Source organism: Mauremys reevesii, linkage group 14 (genome assembly GCF_016161935.1).
Source record: "Mauremys reevesii isolate NIE-2019 linkage group 14, ASM1616193v1, whole genome shotgun sequence".
Taxonomy (NCBI): domain Eukaryota; kingdom Metazoa; phylum Chordata; order Testudines; family Geoemydidae; genus Mauremys; species Mauremys reevesii.
Genome location: NC_052636.1, coordinates 14,707,355 through 14,722,502, shown reverse-complemented (window position 1 = coordinate 14,722,502; position 15,148 = coordinate 14,707,355). Strand labels below are relative to the sequence as shown.

Genomic DNA, 15,148 nt, shown 5'->3' with positions numbered 1-15,148 from the left:
ATCTCGTTTTGGGCCTTGGGCCTTCCAATTTTGTCCCTACGATTTGTTTATATTCATCCTTCGTCATTTCACCTAGTTTCCAATCTTGTGTTTCGAATCCTTGAAGATCTCCCGGTTAAGCCAGGGTGGTCGCCTGCCATACTGCTACGACAGTTCGCTTTTGTGCCCGTCATAACGTCTCCAAAAAACCTGCCAACTCTCTCGAACCTGATCTTACCTTCCGCCTCCTTGGGTTTGCTCAAGTTTGCCTCCTTGAAATCCACTGTCTTTATTATGAGGTCTTCCATCCTACCCTTCCTTAGGATCACCAACTCGATGGCTTCTTCCACCTTCAAATTTTCAAACTGCTCCTCCCCATTGCTCAAAACCAACCCCGAGTCGCTTTCTCCACCTTCTGAATGAAAAAACAGCCCCCAGGGCAGTCCAAGAATTGGTCGGCTCAGCCGTCCCCTGCCACGTTATTTTCCCGACAGACGGCGCGGTCGTCGAAATCCCCCATGGCCAAGTCCCGGCCCTCGGCTGAGTTCGTTAGTTGTTTAAAACTCCGAAGAAGCTCGACGCGGCTTGGATTCGCTTTCCTTCGCGGTTTCAGGGGGAAGGGGTCCATGCCGCGGGGGGTGGGCGTCTGCGTGGCACCCGACGCAATGGGGGGACCCCAATCTCATTTGGGGAGGCGGCGTGTCTGTGCAGCGCCCGGCCTAAAATGGTGTCCCATTCCCCGCCCCCGGCAGACATTTTTCCTCCAATAGCCAACGTGGGGAGAAAATTCACCCCACTTCAAGGGGGCGACCCGGGGGGAAGGACCCCCCCTTCCCCGCACGACCCACATTTCAAACCCAGAGGATTCTCCAAAGAAAGGAAGTTTATTGCCCAGAACAATTCGCAGCTGCATATATATATATATATATAAAAAAAAATGCTTGTTTCTCATTTCACAGCCCAGTGTATAAACTTGTCATTCCCCCCCCCCACCCCGCCCAACATACAACTTCACTAACACAAATAACCCCCCGGGGAGAAGAAATGGTGGGGGCAGAGATTCCAACCTCATCTCCCCTCCCACCCCCCGGGTAGAAATGGCTCCCCCCCCCCCCGTAGTGACACCCCTCCCCCCCAAAGTCGGTGTGTCCCCAAAATTCAGGGGTAGGGGGTGTATTTACCATGAGCCGCCCCCCCACCCCACCCGCCGCAAAATGTAACAAGGGACACTGGGTTTAAATATGAAAAAAATAATACAGAACCAGGGGGAAAGGGGAACGTGCCCCCCCCCCCCAAGTAAAAAAAGGTCCCCCAAAGGTCTGGTTGATGGGGGGGAATTGGGATTAGCTGCTTCTCTCGCCCCGGCTTGAACAGTTCCAATGCTACAGAGTTAATGCCCCTTCCCGCGGCCCGTCCTTCCGGGGTTCGGGGTGCGGTCCCCCCCCCAGGAGCGGGGGGGAGGCGGTGTCCGCGTGGGCCCCCGCCGGGAGGGAAGAGGCAGGCGGGCGACTCACACGCTGAGTTTGCAGTGGCAAAGCTCCTTGTACATCTGGCGCCGGAGCTTCGGCATGTCCTGCTGGGTGAAGGTGAAGGCCCGGCCCAGGGCCAGGAACTTGCAGTACTGGGGGGGCAGGCGGGGGGGCGGGGGAGAAGCAGAGAGTTAACCAGGAGCAGAGGGAAAAGCTTTCACCCCAGGGGGCGCCGGCTCCCACCCAGGCCCAGGGCGGGGACTGGCTGGCTCAGGGGGGCAGGGAATGGGGCAGGGGCCTGTCCCCTCTGGGGGGCGCCGGCTCCCCCCCGGCCCCAGGGCGGGGACTGGCTGGCTCAGGGGGGCGGGGAATGGGGCAGGGCCCTGTCCCCTCTAGGGGGCGCCGGCTCCCATCTGGCCCCAGGGCGGGGACTGGCTGGCTCAGGGAGGCGGGGAATGGGGCAGGGGCCTGTCCCCTCTGGCGGGCACCGGCTCCCCCCCGGCCCTGGGGCAGGGACTGCCTGGCTCAGGGGGGCAGGGAATGGGGCAGAGGCCTGTCCCCTCTAGGGGGCGCCAGCTCCCATCTGGCCCCAGTCTTCATGAGGGGAGCTTGTCGGGTGTCACCCCAGTTCCTGCCCCATCACCAGCGGGGCTGCAGTGAGGGGCAGATGCTAACGGCATCCGTGCAGCCTCCGCTAGGGGTGGGGATGGCAGGTTTGGGGGGGCTGTCAGTGCGCACCGGGGGAGATCAGGGATACGGGCGGGGGGGGGGGCAGTGCTCCCCCCGGCTCCTTCCCAGCCCCAGCCGCCGCTCACCTGCAGGACGAAGGCCCCACAGTCGCTGTCGTTGTTCTGCCGGGCCACGTTCTGGGGTGCGGGGTGGGGTGGGGTGGGTCAGCCAGGTCCAGCAACACCCCCGTCCCCCCCAGTGCGAGAACAGAGCTTTGCCATTGGCTCAGGAACCCAGCCCCCCCCTCCCCCCCGCTCTAACCCACCAGCCCCACTCCCCTCCCAGAGCTGGAGAGAGAACCCAGGCATCCTGGCTCCCAGCCCCCCCTGCTCTAACCCACCAGCCCCACTTCCCTCCCAGAGCTGGAGAGAGAACCCAGGCGTCCTGGCTCCCAGCCCCCTGCTCTAACCACCAGCCCCACTCCTCCCAGAGCCGGGGAGCGAACCCATGAGTCCTGGCTCCCAGCCCCACCTGCTCTAACCCCCTGCCCCCCTCCCCTCCCAGAGCCAGGGAGAGAACCCAGGAGTCCTGGCTCCCAGCCCCCCCTGCTCTAACCAGCAGCCCCCACTCCTCTCCCAGAGCTCGAGAGAGAACCCAGGCGTCCTGGCTCCCAGCCCCCCCTGCTCTAACCATCAGCCCCCACTCCCCTCCCAGAGCCCGGGAGAGAACCCAGAAGTCCTGGCTCCCAGCCCCCCCTCCTCTAACCCCCAGCCCCCACTCCCCTCCCAGAGCCGGGGAGAGAACCCAGGAGTCCTGGCTCACCATCTTAAAGGAGCCCCTCCAGCCATCTCTGAAGTCCGGCCGATCCTTCTTGTCTGCTTCAGCCTGGAGGTACCTACAGATGTGCTGGGGGGGGCAGGAGGAGCATAAAGGGGGTGACTCAAGGGAGGGGAAGGGGCTCCCTGATGGGACTGGCAGGAGTTCAGGGTGCGATGGGAGCCGGCGCCCCACAGAGGGGCCAGGCCCCTGCCCCCCTGAGCCAGCCAGTCCCCGCCCTGGGGCCGGGTGGGAGCCGGCGCCCCCCAGAGGGGACAGTCCCCTGCCCCATTCCCCGCCCCCCTGAGCCAGCCAGTCCCTGCCCAGGGGCCAGATGGGAGCAGCGCCCCTAGAGGACAGACCCTGCCCCATTCCCGCCCCTGAGCCAGCCAGTCCCGCCCTGCGGCGGGAGCAGCGCCCCAGAGGACACAGGCCCCTGCCCCATTCCCGCCCCTGAGCCAGCCAGTCCCCGCCCTGGGGCCGGGTGGGAGCCGGCGCCCCCCAGAGGACACAGGCCCCTGCCCCGCTCCCCGCCCCCCTGAGCCAGCCAGTCCCCGCCCAGGGGCCGGGGGGGAGCCGGCACCCCCCCCAGAGGACACAGGCCCCTGCCCCGCTCCCCGCCCCCTTGCCCGGTTACCTTGGGGCAGCGGCGGTTGAGCGTTCGCTGCGAGTCGAAGTACGTGATGCTTTTCTGCTTCACATCCACGGAGACGAGGGACCAGTGCACCTCCAGGTGGATGGGGATGAGCAGCAGGTCCTTGTTGAAGATGTCCACCTGCGGGGGGCGCCACACGCACTGAGCCGGCCGGCCGCCTCCTCCCTGCCCCACAGCGCCCCCTAGCGCCACCCTGGGGCCAGCCCTGCCTGCCACGGAGCGCCCCTGCTGAGCCCCCATCCCGTTCCCTGCCCCACAGCGCCCCTAGCGCCACCTGGGGCCAGCCCTGCCTGCCAGGAGAGCGCCCCTGCTGAGCTCCCCACGCCCTGCCCCACAGCGCCCCCTAGCGCCACCCTGGGGCCAGCCCTGCCTGCCAGGGGAGAGCGCCCCCTGCTGCCCCCGCCCCGCTCCCTGCCCCACAGCGCCCCCTAGCGCCGCCCTGGGGCCAGCCCTGCCTGCCAGGGGAGAGCGCCTCCTGCTGAGCTCCCCACCCCGCTCCCTGCCCCACAGCGCCCCCTAGCGCCGCCCTGGGGCCAGCCCCGCCTGCCAGGGGAGAGCGCCCCCTGCTGAGCCCCCGCCCTGCTCCTGCCCCACAGCGCCCCTAGCGCCACCCCCCAGACACACTCACGTTTTTGGTCCAGCGTTTCACCCCCTCGTACCCCTTGGTTCGTAGCTTATCGTAGAAAAAACTGTTGAAGAAATGGACCTGGGGAGGGAAGGAGCCTCCGTTTAGACACCAACAGCCCCGGGCCGGGACCCTCCACCAGGCCGGGCTGCCCCAGCCCCACGGCTCTACCCACCAGCCCCCCCCTCCCCTCCCAGAGCCGGGGAGAGAACCCAGGAGTCCTGGCTCCCAGCCCCCCCTGCTCTAACCCACCAGCCCCCACTCCCCTCCCACAGCCGGGGAGAGAACCCAGGAGTCCTGGCTCCCAGCCCCCCCTGCTCTAATTCACCAGCCCCCACTCCCCTCCCAGAGCTGGGGAGAGAACCCAGGAGTCCTGGCTCCCAGCCCCCCCTGCTCTAACCACCAGCCCCCACTCCCCTCCCAGAGCCGGGGAGAGAACCCAGGAGTCCTGGCTCCCAGCCCCCCCTGCTCTAACCACCAGCCCCCACTCCCCTTCCAAAGCCGGGGGTTCTCTGACTCATCTCACGTCTCCGTTGAAGTGGTGGGGCAGGACCGATTTACTGGGTAGGGCTGGGGGGGTGCCCAGGATTGGGGTAGGAGGGGCTGTGGGTCGGGAGCGAGGGGTCAGTCCCAATCAGATACGGGCTGCCACCTAGTGGCGGTTCCTTAGCATGACACCATCACCCATCACGAAAGTAACGATAACGGGTCCTCACCTTGTCTGGCACCGTATCCATGACGAGGTCCCCGTACATGTTCATGACCTGCAGTGAGAGAGGACAGACGGTTAGGGGCACCACACCCCCCTCCGGACTCCTCGCCCGGCGCTGAGATGCGCCCACCTCTGGGGCGGGGCGGCCGGTGACCGGGGTCCCCTTGCCCAGCGCTGAGATGCAGCCACCTCTGGGGCGGGGCGGCCGGTGACCGGGGTCCCCTCGCCCGGCGCTGAGATGCGCCCACCTCTGGGGCGGGGCGGCCGGTGACCCAGGGACCCCTCGCCCGGCGCTGAGATGCGCCCACCTCTGGGGCGGGGCGGCCGGTTACCCGGGGACCCCTCGCCCGGCGCTGAGATGCAGCCACCTCTGGGGCGGGGCGGCCGGTTACCCAGGGACCCCTCGCCCGGCGCTGAGATGCAGCCACCTCTGGGGCGGGGCGGCCGGTTACCCAGGGACCCCTCGCCCGGCGCTGAGATGCAGCCACCTCTGGGGCGGGGCGGCCGGTTACCCAGGGACCCCTCGCCCGGCGCTGAGATAGTCACCCTGGGGTTTGGGGACCAGCACTACCAGGGGAGGGCCCCCTGCCCCGCTCCCAGCAGCGCAGCGCCCCCGGTGGCCGTGCCGAGAGCCCCACCTGGTCGTTGAGCCAGTTGGGGCCGTACAGTGTCTGCAGGTCGTCCATGGTCAGCACGTGGCGTTTGTAATTCACCCGGAAGCCCCTCACCATGGCATTGCCTGGCATGCGCTGGTAGGACTGGATCAGCTGCTGCACGGTGCCCTTCCTGCGCGGGGGAGGGGGATGTGTGAGTGAGGCAGGCCCAAGAATGGAACCCAGGAGTCCTGGCTCCCAGCCCCCCCTGCTCTAACCTGCCAGCCCCCACTCCCCTCCCAGAGCCGGGGAGAGAACCCAGGAGTCCTGGCTCCCAGACCCCCCTGCTCTGACCCACCAGCCCCCACCCCCCTTCCGGAGCTGGGGAGAGAACCCAGGAGTCCTGGCTCCCAGCCCCCCTGCTCTAACCCACCAGCGCCCGCTCCCCTCCCAGAGCTGGGGAGAGAACCCAGGAGTCCTGGCTCCCAGCCCCCCCCTGCTCTGACCCACCAGCCCCCACTCCCCTCTCAGAGCTGGGGAGAGAACCCAGGAGTCCTGGCTCCCAGCCCCCCCTCGCTCTAACCACCAGCCCCCTCTCCCTTCCCAGAGCCGGGGAGAGAACCCAGGAGTCCTGGCCCCCAGCCCTCCCCCGCCCTGCTCTAACCCCTCCCAGGTACCTCTGTGGCGTGGAAAACTCTTGCTGGAAAATGTCTTCTAGCTTCTCCACCACCTCGTCCGTGCTGACGGGGATCAGGCTGCCGTAGGCCTGAAGGAACTCATCCAGAATGCCTGGAGGGGGGGGCAAGAGCAGCCAGATAGAACAGCTGAGGTGACAGTGTCAGGGGCTGAGATGCAGCTAACTCTGGGGCGGGGCGGCCGGTTACCCAGGGACCCCTCGCCTGGTGCTGAGATGCAGCCACCTCTGAAACCCCGGGTGCGTCATGTCCCCCGGACGAGCCAGGTGGGACGTTAACTCTGAAACCTAGCGATGGCGGCTGGTTATCTCGGGGTCTTAGCTGAGCAGGGAAGCACTGAGGGTCGCCAACGGGGAGGAAGCCAGAAAGCGGCACTGCCTGGCCGCACGTGGGGGGGCACGGCTGTGTCCTGTCCTAATCCCTCCCTTTCGCCCCCCGCCCCGAGGCTGCTGAACGGAGCCTGACACCTTGTGGCGGGAGGTCATTGCTACACCCGTTTTGGCATGGCGGCTTCCTACACTAGCCCCACCCCTACCTTCTCCCCCCCCCTTTATAGGGGGCACCCCCACGCCCTAGCGCCTTACTCTGCACGCAGGTGACGTGTTCCTCCCGCAGGGGGCTGTGCTGCGCCGCCTTCTCCCCGGGGGGCGCCTCGTCCTTGGCCCGGAAGAACTCCTCCACCGCGCCGATGCTGCACACGTTGCTGATGACGATGCTGGGGTCCGAGGCGGCGGCCAGGGCGCCGAGCTCGCCGTCCAGGGAGGCGAAGCCGTTGGGCAGGGCGCCCGCGGGGCCTGGGCGGGAGAGGAGACACGGGGGTCGTTGCGCTGCGGGGCGGGGGGGGAGGATGGGAGTAAGGGGGTCCCTATGGGCCCGTAGCCCCACCCCCCGGTTACCTGGGTCCCCGTCCAGCGTTGGCGCCTCTCTCCTGCTCCCGGGGGGCGACCGGGCGCCGTCCTCCCCTCCCACCTCCATGGCGCCGTCCACCCGCTGCAGCTGGGCGTACGGCGGGTACGGGGAGGAGCCGGGCGCCTCGCCCAGCAGGCCGAGCCGGGGGGGCGAGGGGGCGAAGGCCCCGCCCAGGTGGTAGTCCAATCGGGGCGAGGGGCGGGGCCGGAAGAGCGAGGGGCGGGGCCCCGGCTTGGCCCCGCCCTGGCAGTCCTCCTCCTCCTCCTCCAGGGGGCAGGCTTTCAGGTCGTGGTCGGGCTGGGAGCCGGGCGAGAGGGAGGAGCGGGACGGCTTGGCGCCCCCCCGCCGGCGCCCCCGGCAGGCCAGCTTGCCCCACAGCTTCCAGGGGAAGGCCAGGGAGGACCATTTGGAGTACAGCAGCATGCGGAGGGCCCGCCGGGCCCGCTGGCGCCGCCGCAGCTGGCAGCGCCGCCGGGTGGCCCCCGGGAGCGCCGGCCGCCCCTCGGCCCCGCCGGCGAAGGGCCAGTCCGGGCCGCCGCTCCGGGCCGCCTTCTCCCCGGCCGCTTTGCTCCGGGCCCAGCCCGAGACGCGCGGCAAGTCCCAGGCGCCGGCGGGGCCTTCCGCCTCGCTCGCGAAGCCCGGGGGTTGCTCTTTGGTGTAGGCCAGCCGGCGCCCGCCTTCGAAGCAGCCGCCGTGCTTGGGGGCCGGGGGGGCGGGCTCCTCCCAGTCCCGGGACGCCAGGCGCAGCCTCTCCCGCTTGTGGGGCTCGCGGAGGCCGGGGCCCCACGGCTTCCTGGCCTGGATGGTTTCCTTCATGGCTCCGACGTGCCTGCAGGGAGCAAGGGACACAGGTCAGGGCGGCCCCGGATGCCAGGGAGACCCTCGACTCACTGCACCACCCCCCTTCCCGTGCCTCAGTTTCCCCCACTCTGCTGGGAACCGAGGGAGGACGGGTGACAATACAGCCCAGAATGGGGGAACACAACTGTCAGCGTAACAGGGGACCCTTGATCCCAGCTGGGACCTGGCACAATGGTGGAACTCCGGTCAGGATCTGCCCAGACCGTGTGGCGGCGGGGGGGGGGGGGTACCCCAATGCCAGTCAGACAGGGCCTGTGTAGCACTCCGCATAAGCGCCCGCCCAGTTCGAATTCCTAGGTGCTACCATCATGGACCCCCTTGAATCAGTTTAAGGCCGGTCTGGGCAAATTTGTTTCGCTCCCGGACGGGGAAATCCATCAATCCTGGACCAATTTGGGAGCTTCTTCCGGCGGCGTTTGTAGCCGCGTCACTCCCAGGATACGAGAGAGACGAGCTGGAGGAGGTCACACACCTATCGGTGAGAGAGAGGAGCTCTCGGGAACCCAACGAGCGTCCGGGTGTCCGCTCGAAATCCCGTCTCTTATTGGACCAATTTCCGCTGGCGAAAAATTCTCTCACCCCCCCCCCCCCCCGCAACTTGTCTCTATATTAAAATCACAACGTGTGTGTCTCTCTGAATCCTGCATCCCATCGTGATGCCCACAACGAGGGTGGTGAAGCACTGGAACGGGTTCCCTAGGGAGGTGGTGGAATCTCCTTCCTTAGATGTTTTTAAGGTCAGGCTTGACAAAGCCCTGGCTGGGATGATTTAGTTGGGTTTGGTCCTGCTTTGAGCAGGAGGTTGGACTAGATACCTCCTGAGGTCCCGTCCCACCCTGATCTTCTCTGATTCTATCTACCTGCGGGGACAGATACTGCATAACGGGCTCTTCCATCTGGCAGAGAAAAGTCTAACACGATCCAACGGCTGGAAGATGACGCTAGAGACACTCAGAGGGGGAAAGAGGCCTTCTGCTTGGAAAAGAGACGACAACAGGGGGGATGTGACTGAGGTCTCTATAATCATGACTGGTGTGGAGAAAGTAAATAAGGGAGTGTTGTTTACTCCTTCTCCTAACACAAGGACTAGGGGGGTCACCAAATGCAACAGGTTTCAAACAACCCAAAGGACGTATTTCCTCGCCCGACGCACTGTCAACCTGGGGAACTCCTCGCCAGGGGATGTTGCGAAGGCCAAGACTATAACAGGGTTCAAAAAAGAACTGGAGAAGTTCACGGAGGAGAGGTCCATCAATGGCTATTAGCCAGGAGGGTGTCCCTAGCCTCGGTTTGCCAGAAGCTGGGAATGGGCAAAAGGGGATGGATCACTTGACGATTCCCTGGTCTATACGTGGGGCACGTGGCATCGGCCCCTGTCGGAAGACAGGATACTGGGCCAGATGGACCTTTTGCGTGACCTAGTATGGCCGTTCTTATGAGAATAATTAAACGCTGGCCCAACCGACCAAGGGTCGGTGACAGACAATCCGCCACGACAACGTTTAAATCAAGATCGGAGGCTGGGAATTCAGAGGCGGAGTCTGAAGATAGAGCTTCAGCAGTTTAAGAACGGGATTACCTGAGGGGGTTGCCCGATACGGCAGGGGATCTAGTCCCCATGGTGTAAGAGGTCCCTTCCGGTTCTGTTGTGCGTCTGTGCAGCCAGACCAGATCCGACCAGCCTCAGACGCTTCAAACAACAGCGTAAAAACCCTACAGATGGGGGACCAACGACCCTCTACAAATGTCTCATCTCGATCGCCGATAATTAGAGATTGGCTTAAATCCTGAAGCATGAGGTAGGTTTAACTGCCCTTGCAAAACTCGTTAGCGTGCACTATCCTAACTTCCACAGAGATGGCCAATCCCTCTTTGAATCTCGTTACACTGTTGGCCTGAAGCAGAGAGTTCCACCGGTTAACCAGGGTTAGACAAGATGTGCCAATGGAAAGGTGGCGAATGCAAACCTGATGAAAGGAAATTCATTTCACGGATTGTCCCCTTGCTCTTGTCTCAAGACAGACAGAACAAGTTCCCAATATGTTTAGGCGTGGCAGAAGGTGACTTTTTTTATAATTCTGATGGATAATATCGATGTTTATTTTTCAGCCTTTCCCGTGAGTTTTAGCCATTTACATTTTCACAGTGGTGCAAAACGATGGGTTACGTTTAAAAAAAATTTTTTTTTTTTAATCCATTTCAAATTTTCACCGCTGGGTGATAATTTGATGACAGTAAATGTCGAGGTCCAAAAAGCAAAGGATTCACAACCGTTTAAAACACAGACTGTCAATAGCACACGTCAAACCTGATTTAAGGTTACTGGCTTGGTCGAATTCTAGCTGTCAAGCGGGATTTTTCTTCCTTTGCCTGGCCGTAAATTTCAACGGTCACTGATGAAAATATTCTCTCATCCGTTTGCATGTTTTACTTAATCGTCCCGAGTCTAATTGTTTTATGGACGTTTAGCATCTCCCCTCTTATTGATCTCCTTTTGAAGAAGATTCTTTTTAGAAGATCGCTTGATTACAGACCCGGGGAGAAACTTCTGGGGACTAAATTCTTTCACGTAGCAGAGAAAGGCAGATCAAGATTTTAACGGCTGGGAGTTGAAGCCAGGCAAATTCTGATACCAAATTCACGAGCCATTTGCACGGTTGTGGGATGTTAAAAAATGATCAATTTAATGCTTTCAGCTCGTTAAATCTGAAGCGTCACGGAGTTGGAACTGGGGGGGCGGTCCTGACCCAAAAAGGAGTCGTGGGGGGAAAAGGGGGTTTGCAAGGTTATTGTAGGGGGGGGGGGGAACGGTGCTGCTATCCTTCCTCCCGCGCTGCTGCTGGCGGCGGCGCTGCCTTCAGAGCTGGGCGGCTGGAGAACAGCGGCTGCTGGCCGGGAGCCCAGCTCTGAAGGCAGCGCAGAAGTACAGATGGCAATACCGTGACCGCCCCCCCCGCCCAAAATAACCTTGTGACCCCCTGCAACCATTTTTGGGTCGGGAGCAGTGAAGCACTGGACTGGGTTCCCTAGGGAGGAGGTGGAATCTCCTCCCTTAGAGGTTTTTACGGTCAGGCTTGACAAAGCCCTGGCTGGGATGATTTAGTTGGGGATTGGTCCTGCTCTGAGCAGGGGGTTGGACTAGATGAGTGGTTCTCAAACTTTTGTACTGGTGACCCCTGTCACATAGCAAGCCTCTGAGTGCACCCCCCCCCCCAATAAATTAAAAACACTTTTTAATATATTTAACACCATTATAACTGCTGGAGGCAAAGTGGGGTTTGGGGTGGAGGCTGACGGCTCGCGACCCCCCCAGGGAATAACCTCACGACCCCCAGTTTGAGAACCCCTGGACTAGACGACCGCCTGAGGTCTCTTCCAACCCTAATAGTCTATGATCCTATGACCCCCGATTTGAGAAACGCTGGTCTCCCCTGTGAAATCTATAGAGTATAGGGTACAAACACACAGGAGACCACATTTCACGGGGGAGACCAGGTTTCACGGTCCGTGACGCTGTTTTCGTGGCCGTGAATTTGGTGGGGCCGATCCGTAACAGTGAGAGGGGGAGTCGCCGTTGGAACAAACTCCCCCACGGTGGATTTTCCATCTTCCAAGCCAGACCAGACGCCTTCCCGGAAGACGGTCCGTATCCAACACAAGCTAGCGGGTAACATTTAATGGGGATATACTGGGTTAGACTCTTAAGTTCCTTCGGGCCTTAAATCTAACAAGCTGAAAGCTATGCCGGTATAAGCACCTTTCTACGAACATAATTGCGTCCCACTATGCTACGATTTACTAGTACCTGTATAGCTTGTTTCACTCCAAGAGCGTGTTTTTAAATATACGGTATCCTCCCGTTTCTCCGAAACCCTTTCATCCGAACCTCTGCATTACCCAAGGAAGAGGTTTGGAGATCGCGGCGGTTCAGATCATGAAGCAAAGACCCCTGGGCAGGACTGAAGACGACATCGCCAAGCCGCTGATTCAATTTCTCTGCCCTCTCGCTTACCCAAATAAATTCCGGGTCCCCCAGGTGTTTCGGATAATCGGGAGCGTACCGTACCGGTATAAAGTGCCAGAAAAGATGCGTCCAAAGGCAGCGGGGCTTTGCCTAGTGTAGACAAGACCTGCTGCTGAAATAGGATGGTCCCCGTTCAGGAAGCTTTCCCCAGGTAGGCATGGCAAAGATGTGACCTGCCTGTCATGGAGGAAAGAGGCAATGGGGTGGGGGGAGGCACACAGAGCCACGGGCATGGGGGGAGATTGGGGGCCCTGGCATGGGAAAAGGCGGAACGGAGAGAGAATGGGGTGCCCTGGTATGGGGGTAAGAAGGGAATCGGGGTGCACACTGAACCACTCGCATGCGGGAGGAAAATTGGGGACGCACAGAGCCTCTGGCATGGGGGAGATCGAGGGACCCCAGTATGGGGGGCAGGGAGAGTGGGGGCACACGGAGCCCCTGGTGTGTGTGTGTGTGGGGGAAACGAGGGACCCTGCCATGGGGGAAGGGAGCAATGGGGCGGAAAGGCCACGCGGCTCAGGGCACGTCTACGCTGCAGGATTCAGCGCCTCCTCCACGCTGGGCTGGGACAGCAGCCACGACGCAGCAGCTTGGTTTTTAACTCAGGGGTCAAGCCTGGGGTTTCGGGGGCAGGGGGGGGAGGTTAGCGCACCCGACGTTAAGCCCACGCCGCAGCGTCGGCCACAGCCCTGGGTGCCGGCCGGATTCAGACACAACCTAGAGGGGAAGCCGGGGGGGGGGGCGAGTCCAAACCCGACAGGGTGTCATGAACGAAAGCCCCCGATGGCGGCGACGGGCTCCCTGGTGATCTGGGGAAGGGGTGGACCCAGAGGTGGGGGGGGGCCCGCACCTCTTCTTCCCCCTGTCACAGCGCCGGGGGGGCCCGTCCGCCCTGTGCGCTATGGGGAGCAGGGGGGGTGGCTGCTCTGGGGGCCCCCCCAGGGCCTGGGTAGGTGTGTGATGGGGGCGGGGAGGCGCCAGAGGGGAAAGTGCCTCAGACTCCAGGCAAATCTGCCAGGGGGGGGGAGGGGGAGGGGTGCGGCCCTGAGATCCCAGCACCCCCGCCCCCATCAGGAGAAGATCAAAGGGGAACGGGGAGACAAAGCCTCTAACTCCCAGGAGCAGGGGGCCTGGGGAGGGAAATCCGAGGGGAGCGGACCCGGGTGGGAGCAGGGTCGGGAGAGGCGGACCCGGGTGGGAACAGGGCGGGGGCTGTGGGGAGGGGCGGGCCGGGGAGGGGCGGCGGACCGCGGTGAGAACAGGGCCAGGAGCGGACCCGGGTGGGAGCAGGGTGGGGGCTGTAGGGAGGGCGGCGGACCCGGGTGGGAACAGGGCCGGGGGCGGTGGGGGAGGGGCGGACCCGGGTGGGAGCAGCCGGGGGGGCGGGGCCGAGGCCGGTCACTCACCCCCCCCCCGCAGAGCGGGGCCTCGCTCCGGCTCCGGCTCCGGCTCCCTCCGCCGCCGCCGCCGCCTCCCAGGAGCCAGGAGCCGCCGGCGCCGCCCAATGGCGTCATCAACCCGCGCGCCCGAAAGGAAAAAATAAGGGAGGGGGGGAGCGCGCGCCGCGTCACCGCCCGCCCCGCCCCCCCCGAGGCGCGTCACGGCCCCGGCGCGCGGCGTCACTGCCGCGCTGCGCCCTGCGTCACCGCGCTGCCTCCTCCCCCCTCCCTCTCTTGGGCGGGGCCACGCCTCGCTCCTGGGGCTGTTACGTCACGGCGACGGCGGGCGTCAGGCAGAGGGAGGGGGCGGGGCCTCATCCTCCCCGTGGGAGGGGCTGGGAGAGGGAGCCTGTGAGGCCGCGGGGCATTGTGGGACAGGCGGCCACCCCAGGGCATTGTGGGAGACAGGCGATCACCCCGTGTGCCCCAGGGCATTGTGGGGCAGGAGGCCACCCCATGGGCCCCAGGGCATTGTGGGACAGGAGGCCACCCCAGGGCATTGTGGGACACAGGCGGTCACCCCGTTTGCCCCAGGGCATTGTGGGACACAGGCGATCACCCCATGTGCCCCAGGGCATTGTGGGGCAGGAGGCCACCCCACAGCATTGTGGGACGCAGGCGGTCACCCCATGTGCCCCAGGGCATTGTGGGACACAGGCAGTCGCCCCCATGTGCCCCAGGGCATTGTGGGACAGGAGGCCACCCCAGGGCATTGTGGGGACACAGGCGGTCGCCCCATTTGCCCCAGGGCATTGTGGGACACAGGCGATCACCCCATGTGCCCCAGGGCATTGTGGGACACAGGCGGTCGCCCCCATGTGCCCCAGGGCATTCTGCCCCATGTGCCCCAGGGCATTGTGGGGCAGGAGGCCACCCCACAGCATTGTGGGGCAGGAGGCCGCTCCATGGGCCCCAGGGCATTGTGGGACAGGAGGCCGCCTGACATGATGGGTTGGGGCACAAGGCCACCTCCTGTCACGGGGGGCTGGCAGAGCCCTGAACATTTTTCTGACAAGTGCCTCGAGGCGCCCTCTAACAGCTTAACAGCAGCCCACGCTGTCACGTGCGGAGGCTGAGGGGGGCGACCCAACGTCTCCCTTCTGGGACCTCCCCACACCCCGTACAAAACCCAGTGGCCAAGCTGTAGCCAGGCTTGGAGATGAGGGGCCGCCCTGCCTCCGTTTCCCCACCTAGTGCTGCGAGGACTCGGCCTTCCACGGCGCCGGACGGGCTTTGTTGGAGAAAGAGGCAACGCAGCTGCTGGAAAGGGAAATCACGACTCACCGATGTATTAGAATTCTTTCAGGGGGCTCAACGAACACACGGACAGTGCATCTAGCATACTCGGACTTCCCGAAAGCCTTTGACAAGGTCCCTCACTAACGGCTCTTAAGCAAAGCAAGCAGTCATGGTATAAGAGGGAAGGTCGTCTCCCGGATCAAAAACTGGATAAAAGAGAGGGAACGACGGGTGGGAATAACCGGTTAGTTTTCAAAATGGAGAGCGGTAAACCGCAGGGTCCCTCAAGGATCGATACTGGGACTGTGCTGGCTGGAGTGTGGAACAGCTTCTGTACGAGGAGAGATGAAAAAAACAGGACTGTTTAGCTTGGAAAAGAGGACTGCTGGGAAGGAGATGATGGAGGTCTATCAAATCAGGAATGGTGTGGAGAAGGTATATTTATTTCCCCTTTCACATAACC

At 63.3% G+C, this 15,148-nt stretch overlaps 1 protein-coding gene across 3 annotated transcripts; it reads right to left on the bottom strand.

The window, feature by feature from the left end:
* Positions 1-1,123: 1,123 nt before the first annotated feature.
* SENP3 (SUMO specific peptidase 3) lies at positions 1,124-12,361 on the bottom strand. Of its 3 annotated transcripts, none has more exons than XM_039499878.1 (11): positions 11,996-12,361; positions 7,110-7,951; positions 6,798-7,007; positions 6,196-6,307; positions 5,564-5,711; positions 4,930-4,977; positions 4,217-4,294; positions 3,571-3,708; positions 2,940-3,023; positions 2,264-2,314; positions 1,124-1,600 (listed from the first exon to the last, which is right to left on the bottom strand). In XM_039499878.1, the coding sequence occupies exons 1-11, from the start codon at positions 12,238-12,240 to the stop codon at positions 1,490-1,492; spliced, it is 2,067 nt and encodes a 688-aa protein (XP_039355812.1). In that variant the 5' UTR covers positions 12,241-12,361; the 3' UTR covers positions 1,124-1,489. The 3 variants fall into 3 exon arrangements, with proteins under 3 accessions (XP_039355812.1, XP_039355813.1, XP_039355814.1); XM_039499879.1 differs by having other exon boundaries at positions 12,050-12,271; XM_039499880.1 differs by having other exon boundaries at positions 1,127-1,600; positions 11,789-12,184.
* Positions 12,362-15,148: the final 2,787 nt, after the last annotated feature.

Excerpts from the sequence above, each read along its gene's own strand:
- SENP3 (XM_039499878.1), bottom strand. The coding sequence starts at position 12,240 with ATGCCCGTGGCTCTGTGTGCCTCCCCCCACCCCATTGCCTCTTTCCTC. Across the intron at positions 6,308-6,797 it reads ACACGTCACCTGCGTGCAGA|GCATTCTGGATGAGTTCCTT; the intron begins GTAAGGCGCTAG and ends CCCCCCCTCCAG. Across the intron at positions 2,315-2,939 it reads GGAGGGGCTCCTTTAAGATG|AACGTGGCCCGGCAGAACAA; the intron begins GTGAGCCAGGAC and ends CCCGCACCCCAG.